This window comes from Chlorocebus sabaeus, chromosome 16, assembly GCF_047675955.1.
Source record: "Chlorocebus sabaeus isolate Y175 chromosome 16, mChlSab1.0.hap1, whole genome shotgun sequence".
Taxonomy (NCBI): Eukaryota; Metazoa; Chordata; class Mammalia; order Primates; family Cercopithecidae; genus Chlorocebus; species Chlorocebus sabaeus.
This window is the reverse complement of record NC_132919.1, coordinates 35,315,252-35,337,169: the sequence shown is the minus strand read 5'-3', so window position 1 is coordinate 35,337,169 and position 21,918 is coordinate 35,315,252. Positions and strand designations below refer to the sequence as shown.

Here is a 21,918-nt window from a genome sequence, read left to right as displayed (position 1 = left end):
GGGTTCAAGTGATTTTCCTGCCTCAGCCTCCCAAGTAGGTGGGATTACAGACATGCGCCACCACGCCCAGCTAATTTTGTATTTTTAGTAGAGATAAGGTTTCTCCATATTGGTCAGGCTGTCTCAAACTCCCGATCTCAGGTGATCTGCCCACCTCTGCCTCCAAAAGTGCTGGGATTACAGGCGTGAGCCACCATGCCTGGCCTTTTTTTTTTCCTTTTTTTTTTTTTTTGAGACAGAGTCTCACACTGTTGCCCAGGCTGGAGTACAGTGGCACAATCTCAGCTCACTGCAACCTCTGCATCCCGGGTTCAAGCGATTCTCCTGTCTCGGCCCCCTGAGTAGCTGGGATTACAGGTGCCCGCCACCATGCCACAAAAAATACACTAATTTTTTGGGTTTTTAGTAGAGACGGGGTTTCAGCATGTTGGCCAGGCTGGTCTCAAACTCCTGACCTTGTGATTCGCCTGCCTCGGCCTCCCAAAGTTCTGAGATTACAGGCGTGAGCCACCGCGGCCAGCCTGTGGTATCACTTTTTAACTCCTCTAACTCCCTCCCTGTTCTAGAAAGAAAAGAATCTGATTTGCATATCCATGCTTTCAATGAAATCCTTTCACTCCAATGAACTCATTCTTCCTGGTAGATTAATTTTAAGCCTTTTATCTCTAGCTACAGATAATAATAATAGCTAATATTGATGCACATTTACTATGTAAGAATTAGTCTTTGCCTTCTACTAAAGTAATGTTAGGAAAACAAGTAGGTTTAGGGAGCATATCATTGGCCTGAACTACCATATCCTCAGAATCTGTCTCCCCATACACTCTCCTGCCTCAGTTTAATCTTCATACAATTCTCCACATTGTAACCAGTTTTTCAAAATACAGATTTGATCTTGTTACTGTTTTGCTAAAAAACTTTCAGTGACTTCCCACTGCTATCAGGATAAAGTCCAAAACTCTCAAGATGACTGCCAAGGCCCTAGATAATCTGCCTGCCTCCCTCCAGTCTCCTCTCCCGTACTCTTCCTCTTCTCTAGCTTCAGCGGCAATGGATTAGCTCCTTTCCCTCCTCAAGTCCTATGCTGTTCTGTCTGCCTGGAATATGGTTTCTACTCTCATCCCCTTTCCCCTTCTTCACTACTATTAGCCTAGTAACTTTTCACTCTTCCTTCAGATATTGGCTCAACAGTCACCTCCTCAGTCTGACCTTCTAAACTCCATCAGATTCCTCTATACTGTTTTATAGTGTAAATTTCCTTCCTGGTATTCATCTGTTGGTAATGATGTATTTCCGTATTTCATTGTATTTCATTGATGCCTGGTTCTCTCATAGAGAGACAATGAATCTTACACTGTATTTCTAGGCCCAGGGCTATGTTTCACGCTTTTGTTGCGACTTAGTAAATACGAGCCCTTAATGAAAAAACAGACAGATGGGGATTGGGTTGGTCCTTTTCCCAGAATCTCTTTGTTTCAAGGTTCCAGATACCAGAAATTTAGAAGCCATTTTCTAGGTCCCCTTTCTTCTTTTACCATGAGTCACCAGGTTACTATTAAATACTACTGGCCTTTTTCTCACTTACTCCTTTGAGGTAGTTAAAATTACCACCTGCATTTTATAGAAGAGGAAGTTGAGGATCAGATACTTGCCGAAGGTCATAGAGCTAGTAAGTGACATAACTAGGATTCCGACATAGGTAGGTAACATCAAAATCTCCATACTCTTAACCACTACACATCACATAACCTCTATTTACGTCTTTCATTGATGTTTCTATTGAGTGGCTGATCTCTTTCTTATCTATTTCTAGGAGCTGCTTCTGTGTGTGTGTGTGTGTGCCCGTGCGTGTGTGTGTGAGATGGGGTCTCACTGTGTTGCGCAGGTTAGAGCGCAGTGGTATGATCATGGCTCACTGCTCTAGGAGCTCTTTATATTAGATGATTAGCCTTTTGTGATATGAGTAGCAAACATTTTTCCATTTATGTGTTTTTTGTTTTCTTTTCTTTTCTTTTTTTTTTTTGGAGATGGAGTCTTGCTGTGTCACCCAGGCTTAAGCACAGTGGCACAATCTTGGCTCACTGCAACCTACACCTCCTGGGTTCAAGCAATTCTCCTGCCTCAGCCTCCCTAGTAGCTGGGATTACAGGCATGCACCACCACATCTGGCTAACTTCTGTATTTTTAATAGAGACAGGTTTTCACCATGCTAGCCAGGCTGGTCTCAAACTCCTGACCTCAGATGACCCGCCCACCTCAGCCTCCCAAAGTTCTGGGATTACAGACATGAACCACCGTGCCCGGCCCCATTTATGTTTTGACATACGATTTTTTTTTTTTTTTTTTTTGCTGTGCAGAAATTTTGAGTTTTGTATAGTCAAATTATTAACTTCTGTTTCTATGCCTTCTGTATTTTGAGCCATACTTAGGAAGATTTTTGCTTCCCCATGTCAAAATTACGTAGGAATTCTCTCATATTCTCTTCTAATAGTTTTATAGTTCTTAACTTTTCTCTTTCTTTTTGAGAAGGAGTCTTCCTCTGTCACCCAGGCTGGAGGGCAGTGGCGTGATCTTGGCTCACTGCAACCTCTGCCGCCCGGGTTCAAACAATACTCTTGTCTCAGTCTCCCGAGTAGCTGGGACTACAGGCGCCTGCCACCACGCCCAGCTAATTCTTGTATTTTTAATAGAGACGGGGTTTCACTATATTGGTCAGGCTGGTCTCAAACTCCTGATCTCAGATGAACCTCAGCCCCGCAAAGTGCTGGGGTTACAGCTGTGAGCCACCGCACCTGGCCTTTTTTTTTTTCTTTAAACATTTAATCCACTTGAAATTAAAATTACATGGCAAGCCCCATAATATTTCCTTTTTTTAGGGCCTACGTGGTCTTAATAATGCTCTGCTGACTACGTTCCACCTCCCACCTTTACTGCTACTTCTTTCTCTTAAATCTACTTCTCCTTTTCTGGATTAGTGGGCTCTTCTGTATCTTACCTGTTGTCATCCAAGTTTCTATTCTTCACTCTTCCTTCTTTTGGTTTTTCCATTCAGTGAGTTCAGGCAATCTTGTCTTCTCCTGTGGCTTCCAATTTTCCATCAATCTCTTGCTCACTCCCTCATCTATTTAACTCTGACCTGAATGTCTCCCTTGGCTTTTTTTTTCCTTTATTATATTTTTTAATTTTTATTTCTTTTTGAGGTGGAGTCTTGCTCTGTTGCCCAGGCTGGAGTGCAGCGGCATGATCTTGGCTCACTACAAGCTCCAGCTCCCAGGTTCACGCCATTCTCCTGCCTCAGCCTCCCAAGTAGCTGAGACTACAGGTGCCTGCCACCACACCCGGCTAATTTTTTTTTGTATTTTTAGTAGAGACGGGGTTTCACCATGTTAGCCAGGATGGTCTTGATCTCCTGACCTTGTGATCCGCCCATCTCAGCCTCCCAAAGTGCTGGGATTACAGGTGTGAGCCACCACACCCGGCCTTTTTCCTTTTTTCAGACACAGTCGCCCTCTGTCGCCCAGGCTGGAGTTCAGTGGCACCATCTCAGGTCACTGCAACCTCCACCTCCCAGGTTCAAGCGATTCTCCTGCTTCAGCCTCCTGAGTAGCTGGGATTACAGGTGCTCACCACAATGCCTGGCTATTTTTTGTATTTTTAGTAGAGACGGGGTTTCACCATGTTGGCTAAGCTGTTCTTGAACTCCTGACCTCAAGTGATCCACCTGCCTCGGCCTCCCAAAGTGCTGAGATTACAAGCGTGAGCCACAGCATCCAGCCTCCCTTGGCTTTTGAATCCACCTATTGAATAGTGCCTGTATATTGTATAGGCACCTCAAATTCAACATATCCAGAACAAAATCTCCCTTTTTCCTTTTATGTTTGTGCTTTGCCCTCTGCTGTCTCTCTCTGGGTGAGTAGCATCAGTATCCACCTCAGCTGGACATCTGAGGATTATCTCTAATCCTACCACCTTCCTCTCTCTTCTCCCTCTAATTAATTACTTCTTAAATATCTTTAATCAATTTCTTCTTCCTCGTTCCCATTCCAATGATGTTCAGGCCCTCACCATCTCTCACTTGGACTGCTATAACTCCAGGCTTTTAATCTTGCCACTTCTCAAGCCACACTACTGGTTGGAAAGATAAAGCCCAGATTAGTGATAGCATCACTCCCCAATTAAAAATGTTTCACTGGTTCCCCATAGCCTTATAAAAAAAGTATAAAGCCCTCTATAGTTTAATCTCTACCTGTGCAAGATTCTCTACTTTAGGAGGGGCCTTCCTGTTTCTTACTCTCTGCACTCCAGTCACAAAGACCAAACTGGCCATGCTATTTCATACTTCTGGGGCCTTATATAATTTGTTCTTTCTGCTTGGAATTTCTTCCTCATTCTTCTGCAAGATTTAACTCATCACTTTATAGAGTTCTACCACTTAATTCTCCCTAAAATAATCTTTTCTTGGAGCTCTTAGTATCTCTAGCATATCTCTGTTACAGTACATATTACTTTGTGTTGTAATATTTGTGTGCATATCTGTCTCCCCAACTGGACAGTGAGCTGCTTCTGGAGGGCACACTATTTTATTAGTCTTTGAATCCCTAGTACCTGGCACAGTCCTTGGCCTATAGTAGGACTCAATACTTACTAAATGAAGGAATGAATAACTAAGAATGCTCTAGAAGTTTCAAGCAAAAAGGCTTGGTGAAAGCTAGCAGGCTATCAAAAGACCTCTCATGCTATTTTACAGGCTTTGAAACCCAAATTTTCCACACATAGAGAATAATTCCCTTATTTAGGAGCAGAATCACACTAAGCAAGCTCAAAAGTAAAATTGTCAATTAGTTTATTAGTTTATGAGAATTATAAATGTCATATGTACAGAATTTAACTTACAATTAGAAATAATAATTGTCATATGTATGGAAATACTATCCTTTGCATAAAGCATGTTTTGAATCTGAAGGTAGTTCTATGGGGGATGCCAAATCATTCATGCATCATTGTGTAACCCATGCACTCAAAAAGGTGGGGGGAAAAAGTCTTATCCTAAGGGGCAAAAAAACTTTGTCTTTTTATGTACAAAATACATATATATAGTACGTAAACATATATATAGTTTATCTGTGGTATTAAAACTTTGTGGGGGAGACGTATATGTCTAAAAAGGTTCTTTAGGGCTGGTAATAATGACTTTAAAAACTTGAAAAACATTAGCTTAACCCCTACAATAATTACCACTTTTTTTTTTTTGAGATGTAGTCTCGCTCTGTTGCCCAGGCTGGAGTGCAATAGTGTGATCTTGGCTCACTGCAAACTCCACCTCCAGGTTCAAGCTATTCTCCTGCCTCAGCCTCCCTAGTAGCTGGAATTACAGGCGTGCAGCACCACACCTGGCTGATTTTTGTATTTTTAATAGAGACAGGGTTTCACCATGTTGGCCAGGCTGGTCTCAAATTCCGGACCTCAGGTGATCCACCTGCCTCGGCCTCCCAGAATTCTGGGATTACAGGCGTGAGCCACCACACCCAGCCTACAATAATTTTTTTTTTTTTTTTTTTGAGACGGAGTCTTGCTCTGTCTCCCAGGCTGGAGTGCAATGGCACCATCTCAGCTCACTGCAAGCTCCGCCTCCCAGGTTCAAGCAATTCTCCTGCCTCAGCCTCCAGAGTAGCTGGGATTACAGGCACACACCACCATGCCTGGCTAATATTTGTATTTTCAGTAGAGACGGGTTTTCACCATGTTGATCAGACTGGTCTCTAACTCCTGACCTTGTGATTCACCTGCCTTGTCCTCCCAAAGTGCTGGGATTACAGGCATGAGCTGCCACACCTAGCCTTACAATAATTACTTTTTAATTAGAGGCCGGGCACTGCAGCTCATGCCTGTAATCCCAGCACTTTGGGAGGCCGAGGTGGGCAGATCACCTGAGGTCAGGAGTAAGAGACCAGCCTGACCAACATAGGGAATTCTGTCTCTACTAAAAATACAAAATTAGGTGGGCGTGGTGGCAGATGCCTGTAATCCCAGGTACTCAGGAGGCTGAGGCAGGAAAATTGCTTGAACCCAGGAGGCAGAGGTTGTGGTGAGCTGAGATTGCGCCACTGCACTCCAGCCAAGGCAACAAGAGCGAAATTCCATCACAAAAAAAAAACCAACCAAACAAAAAACAAACAAAAACAAAACAAAACAAAGAAGAAGAAGAAAGAAAAGAAATTAGAATAAGGCCGGGGGTGGTGGCGCATGCCTGTAATTCCAGCTACTTGGAGGGGCTAAGGCAGTAGAATTGCTTGAACCCGGGAGGCACAGGTTGCAGTGAGCCGAGATGGCACCACTGTACTCCGGCCTGGACAACAAGAGGAAGACTCCATCTCAAAAAAGGAAAAGAAATCAGAATAACAGGAGTTAGTTCTAAAATTTAAATATTAGATGGCATTAGTCTGATAAGTATCTCTATAATATAGTGGGCTATAATGGGGCAATAATGCCTGAAATGTACTGGCCAAGGCTGTCTTCCTTGAACGGGCACTAAGTCAGCTCCAGCCCTTCCATTACTGTTCCTTTCCTGACTAACCTCTCTCTTTTTCAGGTTGATTCATTCCCCCTTTGGATATACTGTACATATCCTGTATTTCTCAGAGCCACTCTCTCCTAAACTAATTTTACATATCTCTGCTGTGATCCATTACCTTCTGAGACGGTATAAAGTAGTGTCAGGGATTGTGGTAGTAGTCTGAATAGCCACTATGCTGCCTACTTACATTCTCTTAAGTATCAATTTCTGCATCAGTAAAATGGGAATCACAACACCTCCCTTAAAGGGTTTCTTAGGGATTAAATGACAGAATATACACAGAAAGTCTTGAATAGTAGCTATTTTCAGTACCAAGGGAAATCCTGCTGTGTCATTTTGAATAGTGTGTTTGTGAGTGCATGATTAAGTAGTAAAGGATTTCATATAAACTGCTGTCTTTGGCATGATTATAGATTCCAGAAAACTAATAAAATGAGCAGGCAAACGCTTTATGTGTTTGGCTGTGTAAAAATAACCAATTACAGTCATTTATGTAAACAATTTAACGTGTAGGGCCTAATTATAATGCAACACCATAACAATTACATATGTTATTAAATATGCATCAGACTAATCTTGTTGTAAGTTTTGATTACAATAAAAGTACTCACTCTGTACTCTAAGGAACAGTCTTATAGTTAATTGCTAATGATGCATAAGTTTGTTCACTATTTGCATTAATTAAATGAGACATAGCTCCTTAGTTTGCTCTCCATTTGAGGCAAGGCTGGATCCTCCATCCTATATTGCAACTACACATTTGTCCTGCGACCTGTGAGATAACATATACTTTCCTTAGTATTCTATGGTGAGGAAAATGCTGAAGAAACTGCCAGCAAAAGAAATTCTGTTAATTGGCTGTTGTTCTTGAAACCTACAGGTTTAGAGTTGATAAGAGTTTTTTATTTAAACAATGAAAAATTCTATGCTGAGCACTAGTTAACCTACCTAGAACAACTTCTAAATAAGCTCCAGGATGATCCTGTGGAGCACTTCTAGAATTAAAATTATATGTATTTGACTCCCACCATGAACAAGGTAGTAGTATACACACATATATCATCTCACCCCCCCTTTTTTTTTTTTTTAGACTGAGTCTCGCTCTGTCCCCCAGGCTAGAGTGGGGGACAGAGCGATCATGCCTCACTGCAACCTCTGCCTCCTGGGTTTAAGTGATTCTTACACCTCAGCCTCCCAGGTAGCTGGGATTACAGGTGCATGCCACCACGCCCAGCTAGTTTTCGTATTTTTAGTAGAGACGGGGTTTTACCATGTTGGCCAGGCTAGTCTTGAACTACTGACCTCAAGTGACCCGCCCACATCGGCCTCTCAAAGTGCTGGGATTACAGGTGTGAGCTACTGCATCAGGCTTTCATCATATCCTTATGAAACTCTTATGAATTAGACATTATTATTTTCATTTCACATAGGAGGAGAAAAGAGATGCAGGAAGATAAGAACTTCCCTACATTCTTTTTTTTTTTTTTCAGATGGAGTTTCACTCTTGTTGCCCAGACTGGAGTACAATGGTGGGATCTTGGCTCACGGCAAACTCTGCCTCCTGGGTTCAAGCGATTCTCCTGCCTCAGCCTCCCAAGGAGTTGGGATTATAAGCATGCACTACCATGCCCGGCTAATTTTTTATATTTTTAGTAGAGATGGTGTTGCACCATGTTGGCCAGGCTGGTCTCGGAACACCTGATCTCAAGTGATCCACCCACCTCGGTCTTCCAAAGTGCTGTGTTTACAGGCATAAACCACCATGCTATGCCCTAAATTTTTAAAGGTGATTTAAGGAGTGGAGACAGAATTCAAATTCAGGAAAGTTTCAAAGTCCAAGCTTGCTTTTTCAATTATATTAAACAATGCCACGTTCCTTGTATATTCCAAACATTTATTGGTTACTTGTTGGTTGCAAAAGAGTATAGACTGCCTGTCACCAAATGATGCAAAATAATTTAGGAGCCTGTTGTGACAGTCACAAGGTGGAGGTCCTATACATTAGGTGGAAAAGTATGCAGCTAGGCAGCCTAGTAGGCATTTTAGAATTGTCTGATAAACGGAGCCACTTAGCAATAATATGTTTTTAGTTCATCTAATTTTTTGGGTTCTGCCCAAAGGTTGGTGACTCATGAGACAGATATTCTGCACTCTATGTACACGAGAAAGAAGTCTGTAAGGTGAGGAAGAAGCAGAAGAGATGGGTAACGAAGGTCTGGATTCACGAAAACTGTTTAATGGCCATGGCATTATGAAAATCCTGATACCAGCCAACTCTTGAGTGTTAAATAATGAGAGTCAGTTTATTAGTTATATTTGGACAGATCTGTTTTTTTGCTTTGTTTTTATAAATAACATTCTAAGAAATATATTTTATTTAATTTACTTATGGCATACTTAAACACTTTTTGACAAATAAAAATTGTGTATATTCATGATGTACAACATGTGTTGATAGACATACACATTGCGGAATGGCTAAATCAAGCTAATTAACATATCCATTACCACAAAATATACCTATTACCACAAATACTTATTTTTTTGTGTGGTAAGAATAATTAAAATCTACTCTCTTAGCAATTTTCAAGTGTGTGTATATATATACACACACACACGTATATATATACACACATATATACACATATATACATATACATACACACACATATATATAGTTTGTTTGTTTTTGTTTTTGAGACAGGGTCTTGCTCTGTTGCCCAGGCTGGAGTGCAGTGGTGCAATCTTTTTTTTTTTTTTTTTTTTTTTGAGACTGAGTCTCGCTCTGTCGCCCAGGCTGGAGTGCAGTGGCGCAATCTCGGCTCACTGCAAGCTCCGCCTCCCGGGTTCACGCCATTCTCCTACCTCAGCCTCCCGAGTAGTTGGGACTACAGGTGCCCGCCACTGTGCCCGGCTAATTTTTTTCTATTTTTTAGTAGAGACGGGGTTTCACCATGGTCTCGATCTCCTGACCTTGTGATCTGCCCGCCTCGGCCTCCCAAAGTGCTGGGATTACAGGCGTGAGCCACCGCGCCCGGCCAGTGGTGCAATCTTGGCTCACTGCAACCTCTGCCTTCCAGGTTCAAGTGATTCTCATGCCTCAGCTTCCTGAGCAGTTGAGATTACAGTTATGCACCACCACGCCTGGCTAATTTTTATATTTTTAGTAGAGATGGGGTTTCACCATGTGGGCCAGGCTGCTCTCAAACCCCTGACCTCAGATGACCCACCCTCCTCGGCCCCCCAAAGTCCTTGGATTACAGGTGTGAGCCACGGCGCCTGGCCTCAAGTATATATTTTTAACTATAGTCACCATATAGTATAATAGATCTCCTGCACTTATTCCTCCTGTCTAACTGAAATTTTGTATCCTTTGGTCAAAATCTTCCAGTTCTTTCTCTCTCATCCCCTGATAACCTCCATTCTGCTACTTCTATGAGCCTGACTTATTTAGATGCTACACAGAAGTGAGATTAAGCAGTATTTGTCTTTCTGTGCCTGGCTTATTTCACTTAGCATAATGTCCTCCAGGTTCATCCATGTTGTTGCAAATGACAGGCTTTCTTTATTTTTTTAAAGCTGAACAGTATTCCATTGTGTGTGTGTGTGTGTGTATGTGTGTATGTGTATGTGTATATATATACATATATACACATATATATACACACACACACATATATATCTCTCTCTCACACATTTTGTTTATTCATTCATCCATTGGTGTACATGTAGGCTGTTTCCATGTCTTGGCTATGGTGAATAATGCTGCAATGGATATGGGAGTACAGATACCCTGACATGCAGATTTCACTTCCTTTGGATATATACCCAGAAGTGGATTATTGGATCATATGGTAGTTCTATAGTTCTATTTAAAAATGTTTAAGGAACCTCCATACTATTTTCCAAAATGGCTATACTAATTTACATTCCCACTGACAGTGTACAGGGTTTTTCTCCACGTCCTTGCCAATGTTTATCTCGCTTTTTTATAATCATCATTCTGACAGGTGTGAGGTGATATCTCATGGTAGTTTTAATTCACATTTCCCTGATGATTAGTGATGTTGAACATTTTTTTCCACATACCAGTTAGTTACTTGCATGTCTTCTTTTTTTTTTTTTTGAGACGGAGTCTCGCTGTTACCCAGGCTGGAGTGCAATGGCGCGATCTTGGCTCACTGCAACCTCCGCCTCCTGGGTTCAAGTGATTCTCCTGCCTCAACCTCCTGAGTAGTTGGGAATACAGGTGCCCACCACCATGCCCAGGTAATTTTTGTATTTTTAGTAGAGACAGAGTTTCACCAGGTTGGCCTGGCTGGTCTCACACTCCTGACCTCTGGTGATCCACCAGCCTCGGCCTCCCATGCTACTTGCATGACTTCTTTTGAGCAATGTCTTTTCGGGCCCTTGCCCACTTATCTGAGGTAGGGGTCATGAATATTTTCTCCCATTCCGTAGGTTGTCTCTTCACCTTTTTTTTTTTTTTTTTCCTCCAGACGAGGTCTCACTCTGTTGCCCAGGCTGGAGTAAAGTGGCACAATCACGTGTCACTATAGCCTCAACTGTCTAAGCTCAAGTGATTCTCCCACCTCAGCCTCCCAAGTAGCTGGGACTACAGGCGTGTGCTACCATGCCCAGTTAATTTTTCGATTTTTTTGTAGAGTCGAACTCTCACTATATTACCCAGTTTAGTCTCGAACTCCTGAGCTCAAGCAATTTTCACACCTAGGACTCTCAAAGTGTTGGGATTACAGGCATGAGCCACCGCACCAGGCCAGAAAGTCTACTTTTGATTCTAACCATAGCAGCTTAGCAGCTGAGGACAAACTGTTGGGATATTTTGGTCTCAGTCAATGGCAGCCAGGTTACCTAGCTTGACAAGATACAAGTTTTCTTCGTTGGGTTCCTAGTACAAAAGTCAACCTTTTCAGTTAGTTAAGAATGAAAGGGCATGAAGATTGTGCTATTAGTTTATCCTGAAGGTCAATCTTCAAAAATACTGGTTCAACATGGATTTGGATATTATTAATATAAATTTACGGCTTAAAGAGGAAAAAAGGTGATTTCTCAAGTTCCTTTACAGAGATATTTAGTGAAGGAATAAGGCACTTAGTCATGTTTGCTATGACAGGTTAAATACAAGGTGTACTGGGAACATGTAAGAGGGCCACTTAACTCAGCCTTTGGGGGATCAGAAGTGTTCCTAAGGAAGTGATGTCTAAGTGAGGTAGGCAGTACCTTGGCAAAAAAAAAAAGCTTGAAGTTAAGAGTGTATATGAGAAATGAAGGTATGTCCGCCTGGCTGGCAAATACAGTCTAAGATGGGGTGGTAATGATAAAGATATAGGAAGACGCTAGATCCTGAAGGGCCTTCTAAAAAGAATGACAATATAAATTTATTGTACAAATGGAGACACTACTGAGAGTGAAATCAGGCAATATTAATACTTATGTAGGGACAACAGATATAAACCAGGCTATTCTCGCAAATCAGAAATTATGGTCACCCTACTTGTAAGTCACATTCAGGTGCTTGGACTTTCAGTGAAAGCATAGGGTATGTACCTTTTACATTTTGCCTAAGTGACTTCATTCTTTTTTTTTTTTTTTTTTTTTTGATGTGGAGTCTCGCTCTGTCACCCAGGCTGGAGTGCAGTGGTGCCATCTCGGCTCACTGCAAGCTCCGCCTCCCAGGTTCACGCCATTCTTCTGCCTCAGCCTTCCAAGTAGCTGGGACTACAGGCACCCGCCACCAGGCCGGGCTAATTTTCTGTGTTTTTAGTAGAGACAGGGTTTCACCGTGTTGGCCAGGATGGTCTCCATCTCCTGACCTCGTGATCTGCCCACCTTGGCCTCCCAAAGTGCTGGGATTACAGGCGTGAGCCACTGCACCCAGTCAGTGACTTAATTCTTACTTTTGCGTTTACTTGGTCATTTCACAAATATTTGAGGATACACTTCAGAGCACTGAGGTTACAAAGACAACAGTGTCTGTCCTCAAGGTCTGTCTAGGTAAGACACACAGCCAAATAAACCATTCTAATACAGTTATACTGTTTTAGTTCTGATGCCTCCAATGAGCTGTAGACTCATATTTGTCATTTCCAGTCAGAATGCAAAACACAGATCCAAAACAGAACTTTCAATTTCTCCTCCAAATCTGTTCTTCCTTCAGCTGGTCATGTAAGTGATGCCACTATCACATCCACTTAAGATAAAAACCCAGAGGGGCGCTGCCTTAATCAGTGTTACCCTTCTTCTCACTGTGCATTTTAATTTCTCCACATCTTTTTTTTTTTTTTTTTTTTTTTTGATACAATGTCTCACTCTGCCACCTAGGCTGGAGTGCAGTGGTGTAATACTGGCTCAATGCAGCCTCAACCTTCTGGGCTCAAGTGATCCTCTCACCTCAGCCTCCTAAGTAGCTGGGACTACAGGCATGCGCCACTACCCCTGGCTAAATTTTGCATTTTTTGTAGACACAAGGTTTTACCATGTTGCCCTCCTTGAACTCCTGAAATCAAGCGATCTGCCCACCTTGACCTCCCAAAATGCAGGGATCCCAGGTGTGAGGCACTGTGTCCTGCCCTCTCCACATCTTTCTTAAGCACACCGACTAAATTGGTCTAAGTAGAGAGCCTAACATCAAATGAAGGGAGAGGGTAATCTCCAGGGACTTGAATGCTATGATTTTTGTTTTTTGTTTTTTGTTTTTGAGACAGACTCTTGCTCTGTTGAACAGGCTGGAGGGCAGTGGTGCGATTTCAGCTCACTGCAACCTCCACCTCCAGGGTTCAAGCAATTCTTGTGCCTCCCAAGAAGCTGGGATTACAGGCATGTGCCACCACACCCAGCTAATTTTTTTATTTTTAGTAAAGATGGGTTTTTGCCATGTTGCCCAGGCTGATCTTGAACTACTGGCCTCAAATGATCCATCCGCCTTGGCCTCCCAACCTGCTGAGATTACAGGCATGAGCCACCGTGCCTGGCCCTTGAATGCTGTGTTTTTAATGACTAGATCTCAGTATTATGTGGGACTAATTTTTCTACAGTATTACAAAACTGATTACTGATATTCATTGTTGACAATCATGACATCCAGATCTGGATACTTGCCTTAACCAGTCTCAAAATTTGAGTTTCAATGAGAAAGACACAGATATGTCCTAAATGACTGACCCCACTCCCCTTATGTGAAGTTGAGAGTGGTTGTAAAGTTGTACAGCTATAGGTGAAACACTAACATTAATAAAGTATCTGTTGAACAACTACTGCGTAAAAGGACAATTTATGCCTTAGGGGGCAACTTAAAATTTATTTAGAGATGGGGGTCTCAATATGTTGCCTAGGCTGGTCTCAAACTTGGGCTCAATCCATCTTCCTGCCTTAGTCTCTCGAGTAGCTGGGATTACAGGTACACACCACACACCACTTCCCCAGGCAAAGGGCAATTTTAATATTTCCACCATCCATTCTCCACACAGCTGCCACAATGATCCTTTTTTTTTTTTTTTTTTTTTTGAGATGGAGTTTCACTCTGTTGCCCAGGCTTGAATGTAGTGGCACAATCTTGGCTCACTGCAACCTCCACCTCCTGGGTTCAAGTGATTCTCCTACCTCAGCCTCCCCAGTAGCTGGGATTACAGGTGCCTGCCACCACACCCAGCTACATTTTGTATTTTTAGTAGAGATGAGGTTTCACCATATTGACCAGGCTGGTCTCAAACTTCTAACCTCAAGTGATCCGTCCGCCTCGGCCTCCCAAAGTGATGGGATTACAGGTGTGAGCCACCACTCCCAGCCCACAGTGATCCTTTTACAGCAAAGCTACTTCTTTCATCTCAACCCTTCGTGGTATTCTATCACTTCCCAATAAAATCCAAAGCTTACCAGATGATACATGATCTGCCTATGATTTCCATCTTATTTCTCTCATTTGCTGTGCTCCAGCCACACTGGTCTTGCCATTTTACCATGCCAAACAAATCTCCATTTCAGGGCCACCGCACTTGCTGCTTCTCTTCTAGGATAGTTTCCCTCTAGAAATCCATGTAGCTCCCTCTCTCATTAAATGATCAGATTTTTGTTTATGTGCCTAAGAGGCTTTCCTTATCTACCCTAACTAAAAGAGAAGCCCCACATCACTCTTATCCTTTTGTCCTGATTTATTTTTCCATAAAACTTGCCACATTACTGGGCATTATCTATTATTTAGTAATGTGTATATTGCTTATTGACAGTCTTCCCTACTATAACATGAGCTCCATGAGGCAGAGACTTTGCTTTGTTCACTGCTGAATTCCTACAACAAGCCTACTCACTAAACATTTTTTGAATTAATCAATCTTCAGGATACACCAAATGTAAAATATCCTATCATATATTTATTGATGGGATGCATAGGAAAATGTCTGGAAGGGTACATACCAAAATGTTAATTGTTTATTTAACCTGGTGGGAGGTGGTTTTTCTTTTCTTTTGAGACAGAGTTTCGCTCTTGTTGCCCAGGCTGGAGCGCAATGGTGGGATCTTGGCTCATTGCAACCTCTTCCCCCCCGGGTTCAAGCGATTCTTCTGCCTCAGCCTCCCGAGTAGCTGGGATTACAGGCGCCCACCACCACGCCTGGGTAATTTTTTGTATTTTTAGTAGAGATGGGATTTCACCATGTTGGTCAGGCTGGTCTCAAACTCCCGACCTCAGGTGATTCGCCCACTTCGGCCTCCCAAAGTGCTGGAATTACAGGCATGAGCCACCGCGCCCGGTCTGGCTTTTTTTTTTTTTTTTAAGAATGAACTTGGCCGGGCGCGGTGGCTCAAGCCTGTAATCCCAGCACTTTGGGAGGCCGAGATGGGCGGATCACGAGGTCAGGAGATCGAGACTATCCTGGCTAACACGTTGAAACCCCGTCTCTACTAAAAAAAATACAAAAAATTAGCCGGGCGACGTGGCGGGCGCCTGTAGTCCCAGCTACTCGGGAGGCTGAGGCAGGAGAATGGCGTAAACCCGGGAGGCGGAGCTTGCAGTGAGCTGAGATCTGGCCACTACACTCCAGCCTGGGCGACAGAGCCAGACTCCGTCTCAAAAAAAAAAAAAAAAAAAAAAAAAAAAAAAAAAAGAATGAACTTGTATTATGCATATACCAAAAAAGAATGAAAGGGTTCACATAGGCATAAAGTGTAAGTGAATTCTAAAAAAGGCTGGGCAAATTTATCAAAGGCAGACTTCTAAATAGATGTAACAGTTACATACTTGAGATAAACCATGGTTTGATTTCCCTTCCCCAGTACTTCCTTCCTAGCAGTGTGATTCCAAGTTATATGTCAGTGCCTAGATTTCTTCACCTGGAAAATGGGGATAACAACAGGTGCCTACCTCACAAGTTTTAAATGACACCATATGTGTAACCTGCTTTGTGCAACGTCTGGCATGCAACAAGTACTCGACAAATGGTAGCTATTAGAATCATCATTAGCAGCAGTAATAAGAGATGTTGGGACATACCTAGCCCTCAAGATTGACATCAGAGTAGACCACCACATCCTCTCATCATTGCGCCTCAATTTGGGCCTCTGAAGCCCAAAGAGGGGATGGTTCTTTCCAAAGAAGACAATTTCGACGTTCCAGAAGCATCTGATTGAAATGCACCCTCTTCACCCCTTAAAATCAGTCTGGTTCATCCACGAGCAGCCCTTCAGGGCCCGGACTGGAGAGGCAGCCACGGCTCGCCGTCCCTGGGCCCAGTTCCCTCAGCCTCAATTTCCCTTGCTGCAACAGGGGTGGGGGTGGGAACGTTATCCCCAAACCCAGGCAGTCCCGGCTTGGCCCGCCTCACCGCACTCCGGAGGGGACCAAACGGCCCCACGCGCGGGGAAGCCTCCGGCAACGGGCCACGCGCCACACGGACAAAGTGATTACTTGGCGGATCAAAAGACAGGCAAGCGGCTTAGCCCCATCCTCCCAGTCCTCAGGCACAGGGACAGCGACGGGCGCCGGGCGGTGGCCGGGAAAAGGCCAAGGGGGCGGTGGCTGGCGCTCAGCACCCGCTGGGGGCCTCCACAGCCGAGGGGCGGAGGCGGCGGGCGCGCGGCACGAAGCGCGCTCGCCACTGTGACGCCCGGGGGCGCGCACGCAAAGCCCGGAGGCGCGCGCGACCGGCGGCTCCTTGGCGCGGATTAGGGGGACTCGGCGAGGTGAGGCGCCAGGCAGCGCTGGGCTGGCGGGTGGCGGGGAGCGAGCCCCTCTAGCGGGACTACGGGGAAGCGGGGGCCGCGAGGTGCGCCAGGGGAGGAGGCGCGGGCTGCGGGCCTCAACGGCGGGCGGGACGCGCCGGGCTGGCGAGCGGGTGGTGCCGGGCCTTGCCGCGCTGTGGGGGAGGGCGGCGCGGGACCCGGCCTGACCCCTGGTACCCGCCCCGCGTCTGGGCGGTGCCGCCGTGCCCCAGCTTCGCCATTCCACGCTCAGCCCTGGAGCGCGTGGCTCTACCAAGGACGGCCACTGTGCGTGGTGCCCCTGACCAGACCATTTGAATTTCTTAGCAGGCCCTCCAAAGTAGGTATTTCAGTACCCCGTTAGAGCCGAGGCGCAGGTAAAATGACTGGCCCAGGCCGGTCCCACCTCGTAAGGATTTGAACGTTGGCTCCACACCTCCGGAGCCTGCGCCTTTTCTGCTCCCCACGTGGACTCCTGCCCGGCATAGTGTCTCACTTCTCCCAGTAACTGATTCGAATTTGGCGATTGTTAGTTTGGAGCTAGCTCCTGTGCTTCCACGGAAGTTGGTGTCAGAATGTGGTCTCTTGTGAAAGGAGGAGAAAGAAGGTTCTGCAGACTGCAATATTGTGCTTTTTTTTGCTTTTTTTTTTTTTTTTTTTCTTTTCTCCTAGGCTGTAGTGCAGTGCAGTGGCACGATTTCAACTCAGTGCAACCTCCGCCTCCCGGGCTCAAGCGATTCTCGTGCCACCACGCCCAGCTAATTTTTGTATTTTTAGTAGAGGTGGGGTTTCACCATGTTGGCCAGGCTGGCCTCGAACTCGTGACCTTAAATGATCCTTCCACCTTGGCTTCTCAAAGTGCTGGGATTGCAGGCGTGAGCCACCGCGCCCGGCCCTACAGTTTTGTTTTTTGTTTTTTGTTTTTTGTTTTTTGAGATGGAGTCTCTCTCTTTAGCCCAGACTGGAGTGCAATGGCGCCATCTCAACTCACTGCAACCTCCGCTTCCCGGGTTGAAGCGATTCTTCTGTCTCAGCCTCCCGAGTACCTGGGATTACAGGCGTCCGCCACCACGCCTGGCTATTTTTTGTATTTTTTTTTTTTTTTTTTTTTTTTTTTTGAGACGGAATCTGGCTCTGTCTCCCGGACTGGAGTGCAGTGGCGCGATCTCGGCTCACTGCAAGCTCCGCCTCCTGGGTTCACGCCATTCTCCTGCCTCAGCCTCCCGAGTAGCTGGGACTACAGGCGCCCGCCACGTTGCCCGGCTAATTTTTTGTGTTTTTAGTAGTGACGGGGTTTCACCGTGTTAGCCAGGATGGTCTCAGTCTCCTGACCTCATGATCCACCCGCCTTGGCCTCCCAAAGTGCTGGGATTACAGGCGTGAGGCACCGCGCCCGGCCTATTTTTTGTATTTTTAGTAGAGACGGGGTTTCCCTGTGTTGGCCAGGCTGCTCTTGAACTCTTGACCTCAGGTGATCTGCCCACCTGGGACTCCCAGAGTACTGGGATTACAGGCATAAGCCACCGCGCCCGGCCTCCTGCTGTGCTTTTTTGAGTGTTGATCAGCCCATATTGACTGCATCCTTTACTGGACATCTGTTTTTTTTGAAACGGAGTTTTGCACTTTGCAACCTGAGTTGCTCAGGCTGGAGTGCAGCGAGGCGTTCTCGGCTCGCAGCAACCTCTGCCTCCCGGGTTCAAGCAGTTCTCTTGCCTCAGCCTCCCAAGTACCTGTGATTACAGGCATGTGCCACTACGCCCAGCTAATTTTGTATTTTTAGTAGAGACAGGGTTTCTCCATGTTGGTCAGGTTGATCTCAAACTCCCGACTTCAGGTGATCTGCCGCCTTGGCCTCCTAAAGTGCTGCAATTACAGGCGTGAGCCACCACTCCCAACCTTGACATCTGTGTTTGAAATGACACTGCTATCCCTTACTTGTAAGACACTGCGCAAGTAACATGCTCTTTCAGAGCCTTCTTCTTTTGAAAAAGCAGCTTGCCCCAGCAGTGTGGGAGTGAGGATTCAAAGAATCCCCACACCGTGGTACCCACGGGTACCTAGCAAATGGAAAAAGTTCAGTAAATTTGGCTGTTATTTGATTGCTGTGTTCGTAATACACCCTTGCTAGACTCATTTTTCTTCAGAGCTCAGCTTTTCCTGAGACAACAGCAAAGGAGACCTACCCCACCCCAAAAAGGAAAAGTTCTTTGACGGCAGCGTTAGTGGAATGTTGCCCACACTTAGTGATGAATTATTCTCCAAGCTAAAAATTACCAGGGTGAAAAAAATCACTTCAGAAAAACTAAAGATGAATTAACCTTTTGTAGAACTAACATTTATTGGTCCACTACTATGTGTTTATTGTATTCCTCCTGTATGCTTGGCATTTTAAAAGAATGCAAATATGTATCCGATATATTCTCTGCTTTCACTTATTTCTTTATTACTTATTTTTGAGACAGGATCTTCCACTGTAGCCCAGGCTGGAGTGCAGTGGCACAATCTTGGCTCTCTGCAGCCTCCACCTGCCGGGTTCAAGCAACTCTCATGCCTCAGCCTCCCGAGTAACTGGGATTATAGGCACCCGCCACCACGCCAAACTAATTTTTTAGAGATGGGGGTCTCACTATGTTGCTCCAGGCTGGTCTGAAACTCCTGACCTCAGGAGATTCACCTGCCTCAGCCTCCCAAAGTACTGGAGTTACAGGCATGAGCTACCATACCCAGCCTGCTTTCACTTAATTTAAAAGTGGGGGAAAATATACATTCAGAAGTAATACAAAGTAGAATGTGAAAAATGCCAGATAAAAAGCTGTGAGTGGGCCGGGCGCTGTGGCTCATGCCTGTAATCCCAGCACTTGGGGAGGCTGAGGTGGGCAGATCACCTGAGGTCAGGAGTTTGAGACCAGCTTGGCCAACATGGTGAAACCCCGTCTCTACTAAAAATACAAAAATTAGCCGGGTGTGGTGGCTGGTGCCTGTAATCCCAGCTACTTTGGAAGGCTGAGCCTGACTTGAACCTGGGAGGCGGAGGTTGCAGTGAGCCGAGATCGTGCCATTGCACTCCAGCCTAGGTAACAAGAGCAGGACTTAGTCTCAAAAAAAAAAACACACACACACACACACACACACACACAAAACAAAAAAACAGCTGTGAGTGTACAGAAGATGGGGTATTTTTTGACTTAGTGTAAAATATTATTTCATTTCTGTTTCAAAGAAGATACTTTGGGTCAGGCATGGTAGCTCACACCTGTAATCCTAGCACTCCAGCACTTTTGGAGGCCAAGGTGGGGGCGGATCACTTGAGGCCAAGAGTTCGAGACCAGCCTGGCCAACATGGTGAAACCCTGTCTCTCCAAAAAATGCAAAACAATTATCCAGGTGTGGTGGTGGCATATGCTTATAATTCCAGCTACTCAGGAGATTGAGGCACAAGACACGAGAAACAAAAATGAGAACCAAATGGAGAAGGAGAATCCCTTGAACCTGGGAGGCAGAGGTAGAGGTTGCAGTGAGTACTCCAGCCTGGGCAACAGAGCCAGACTCTGTATCCAAAAAAAAGAAAAAGAGATTTGGTCTGTCCTCCAAACTGGAGTGCAGTGGTGGCTCACTGCATCCTCAGCCTCCTAGGCCCAAGTGTTCCACCTCATCCTTCTGAGTAGCTGCAACCATTGGCAAGGGCCTCTGTACCCAGTTAACTTTTTTTTTTAAAAGAGATAGGGTCTCCCTATGTTGCCCAGGCTGGTCTTAAACTCCTGGGCCCTAGTAATCCTACCACCTCAGCCTCCCAGAGTGCTGGGATTACAGGCATGAGCCACTGTGCCTGGCCCTGTTACGTACTTGTTGAAAGAGTAAGGAACAAATGTATGTTGTAATAGATAGGGTTTTTTTGGTTTCCACTTACAGAAACTTGTTCAGATTTATTATTAAAGTTGAGTTTATTAAAGTTTATTAAAAATAGAGAAATGAGAGAAGAGTTAAACAGTTGAGCCACCTGGGGCTAGGGATCTCAACAGCCAGAGCACATGGACTGAATTCTTGGAATGAATTCTAGTGAATGACTGAGCTCCAGCTGCCTTCTGTCCTTTCATGTCTTACTCAAGATCAGATTTCTGGAAGAAGAGACCTGATTGCTTTAGCTTTTGTCAAGGGTGGGGAATGGGGTATTGGCAGCCCCACCATGTGGCAGCCCCACCAGTACCACATGAAATGTGGAAGGGTCAGTTTCCCAAATAAAGATGGTGGCTAAGGAGAGAAATGATGCTGAGTAGAGAAAGCCAACAGTTGTTAGAAATATATAGCATTTGCCCCTTCCACCCTCCCTGCCCCACAGACCCAGATCCTTCTTCATGAAAAAAAGAAATATGCAGCATTTATAAAGGACCAGGTACCATGCTACATTATTTATATGGATTATGATATTTGATTATGACATTTAATTCTCACAACTTTGGAAGGTAGGCACCATTATACCCGCTTTACAGAGGAAGAAACAAGTTTTCAAAGGTAGAATAATTTTTCAGCATTACAAAGCTAAGATGTGGCAGAGCTGAGTATGTTGCATACCTTCTCTTTATCATGTCCCTTTGAATGATTTTCTGATGCATGTGCCACTTTTCGTTTGCTCACAGGAAAGCTTTGTTGTATGTGTTGGCCAGTTCTGAAGTCTTGAAGAAGTTCTGCACTGAGGAAGACCAAAGCAGCACTCGTTGCCTATTAGGGAATGGACCGTTTGGGTTCCTTTAGCAGTAAGTACAGTGGGAACAAGTCTCAGGTGACTTATTATTATTATTTTCTTGAGATGGACTGTCCCTCTGTCGCCTAGGCTGGAGGCTCACTGCAACCTCTGCTTCCCGGCTTTAAACGATTCTCCTGCCTCAGCCTCCTGAGAGTAACTGGGACTACAGGCGCATGCCACCACACCCAGCTAATTTTTTTTTAAATTTTCAGTAGAGATAGGGTTTCACCATGGTGACCAGGCTGGTCTTGAACTCCCGACCTCAGGTGATCTGCCCACCTCAGGCTCCCAAAGTGCTGGGATTACAGGTGTGAGCCCTACTCCCGGCCTTCAGGTGACTATTAATAGCAAACTGGAGTGGAAGTTGATCAAGGAAGAAAAATAAACAATG

General features: G+C 44.8%; 2 protein-coding genes across 9 annotated transcripts in view; one reads left to right on the top strand and one right to left on the bottom strand.

The window, feature by feature from the left end:
- The window catches only part of ACACA (acetyl-CoA carboxylase alpha), a 332,440-nt gene extending 315,784 nt beyond the window's left edge, over window positions 1-16,656 (bottom strand). The window contains exon 1 of one of the 4 annotated variants that reach the window (XM_008011156.3): window positions 16,080-16,656. In XM_008011156.3, coding sequence (XP_008009347.1) covers window positions 16,080-16,117 — 38 coding nt within the window. In that variant the 5' untranslated portion in view covers window positions 16,118-16,656. The remainder of the gene's footprint in view (window positions 1-16,079) is intronic. The other 3 variants (XM_073004877.1, XM_037993719.2, XM_037993724.2) reach the window with 3 other exon arrangements.
- Window positions 16,657-16,699: 43 nt separating this feature from the next.
- Window positions 16,700-21,918, top strand: part of TADA2A (transcriptional adaptor 2A) — an 80,528-nt gene continuing 75,309 nt past the window's right edge. For all 5 annotated transcript variants that reach the window (XR_012088795.1, XR_012088796.1, XM_008011171.3 and 2 more), the window contains exons 1-2: window positions 16,700-16,768; window positions 21,421-21,537. Coding sequence is in view for 3 of the 5 variants with exons in the window: in XM_008011171.3 (XP_008009362.2) it covers window positions 21,513-21,537 (25 nt within the window). In the remaining 2 variants the exon portion in view is untranslated. The remainder of the gene's footprint in view (window positions 16,769-21,420; window positions 21,538-21,918) is intronic.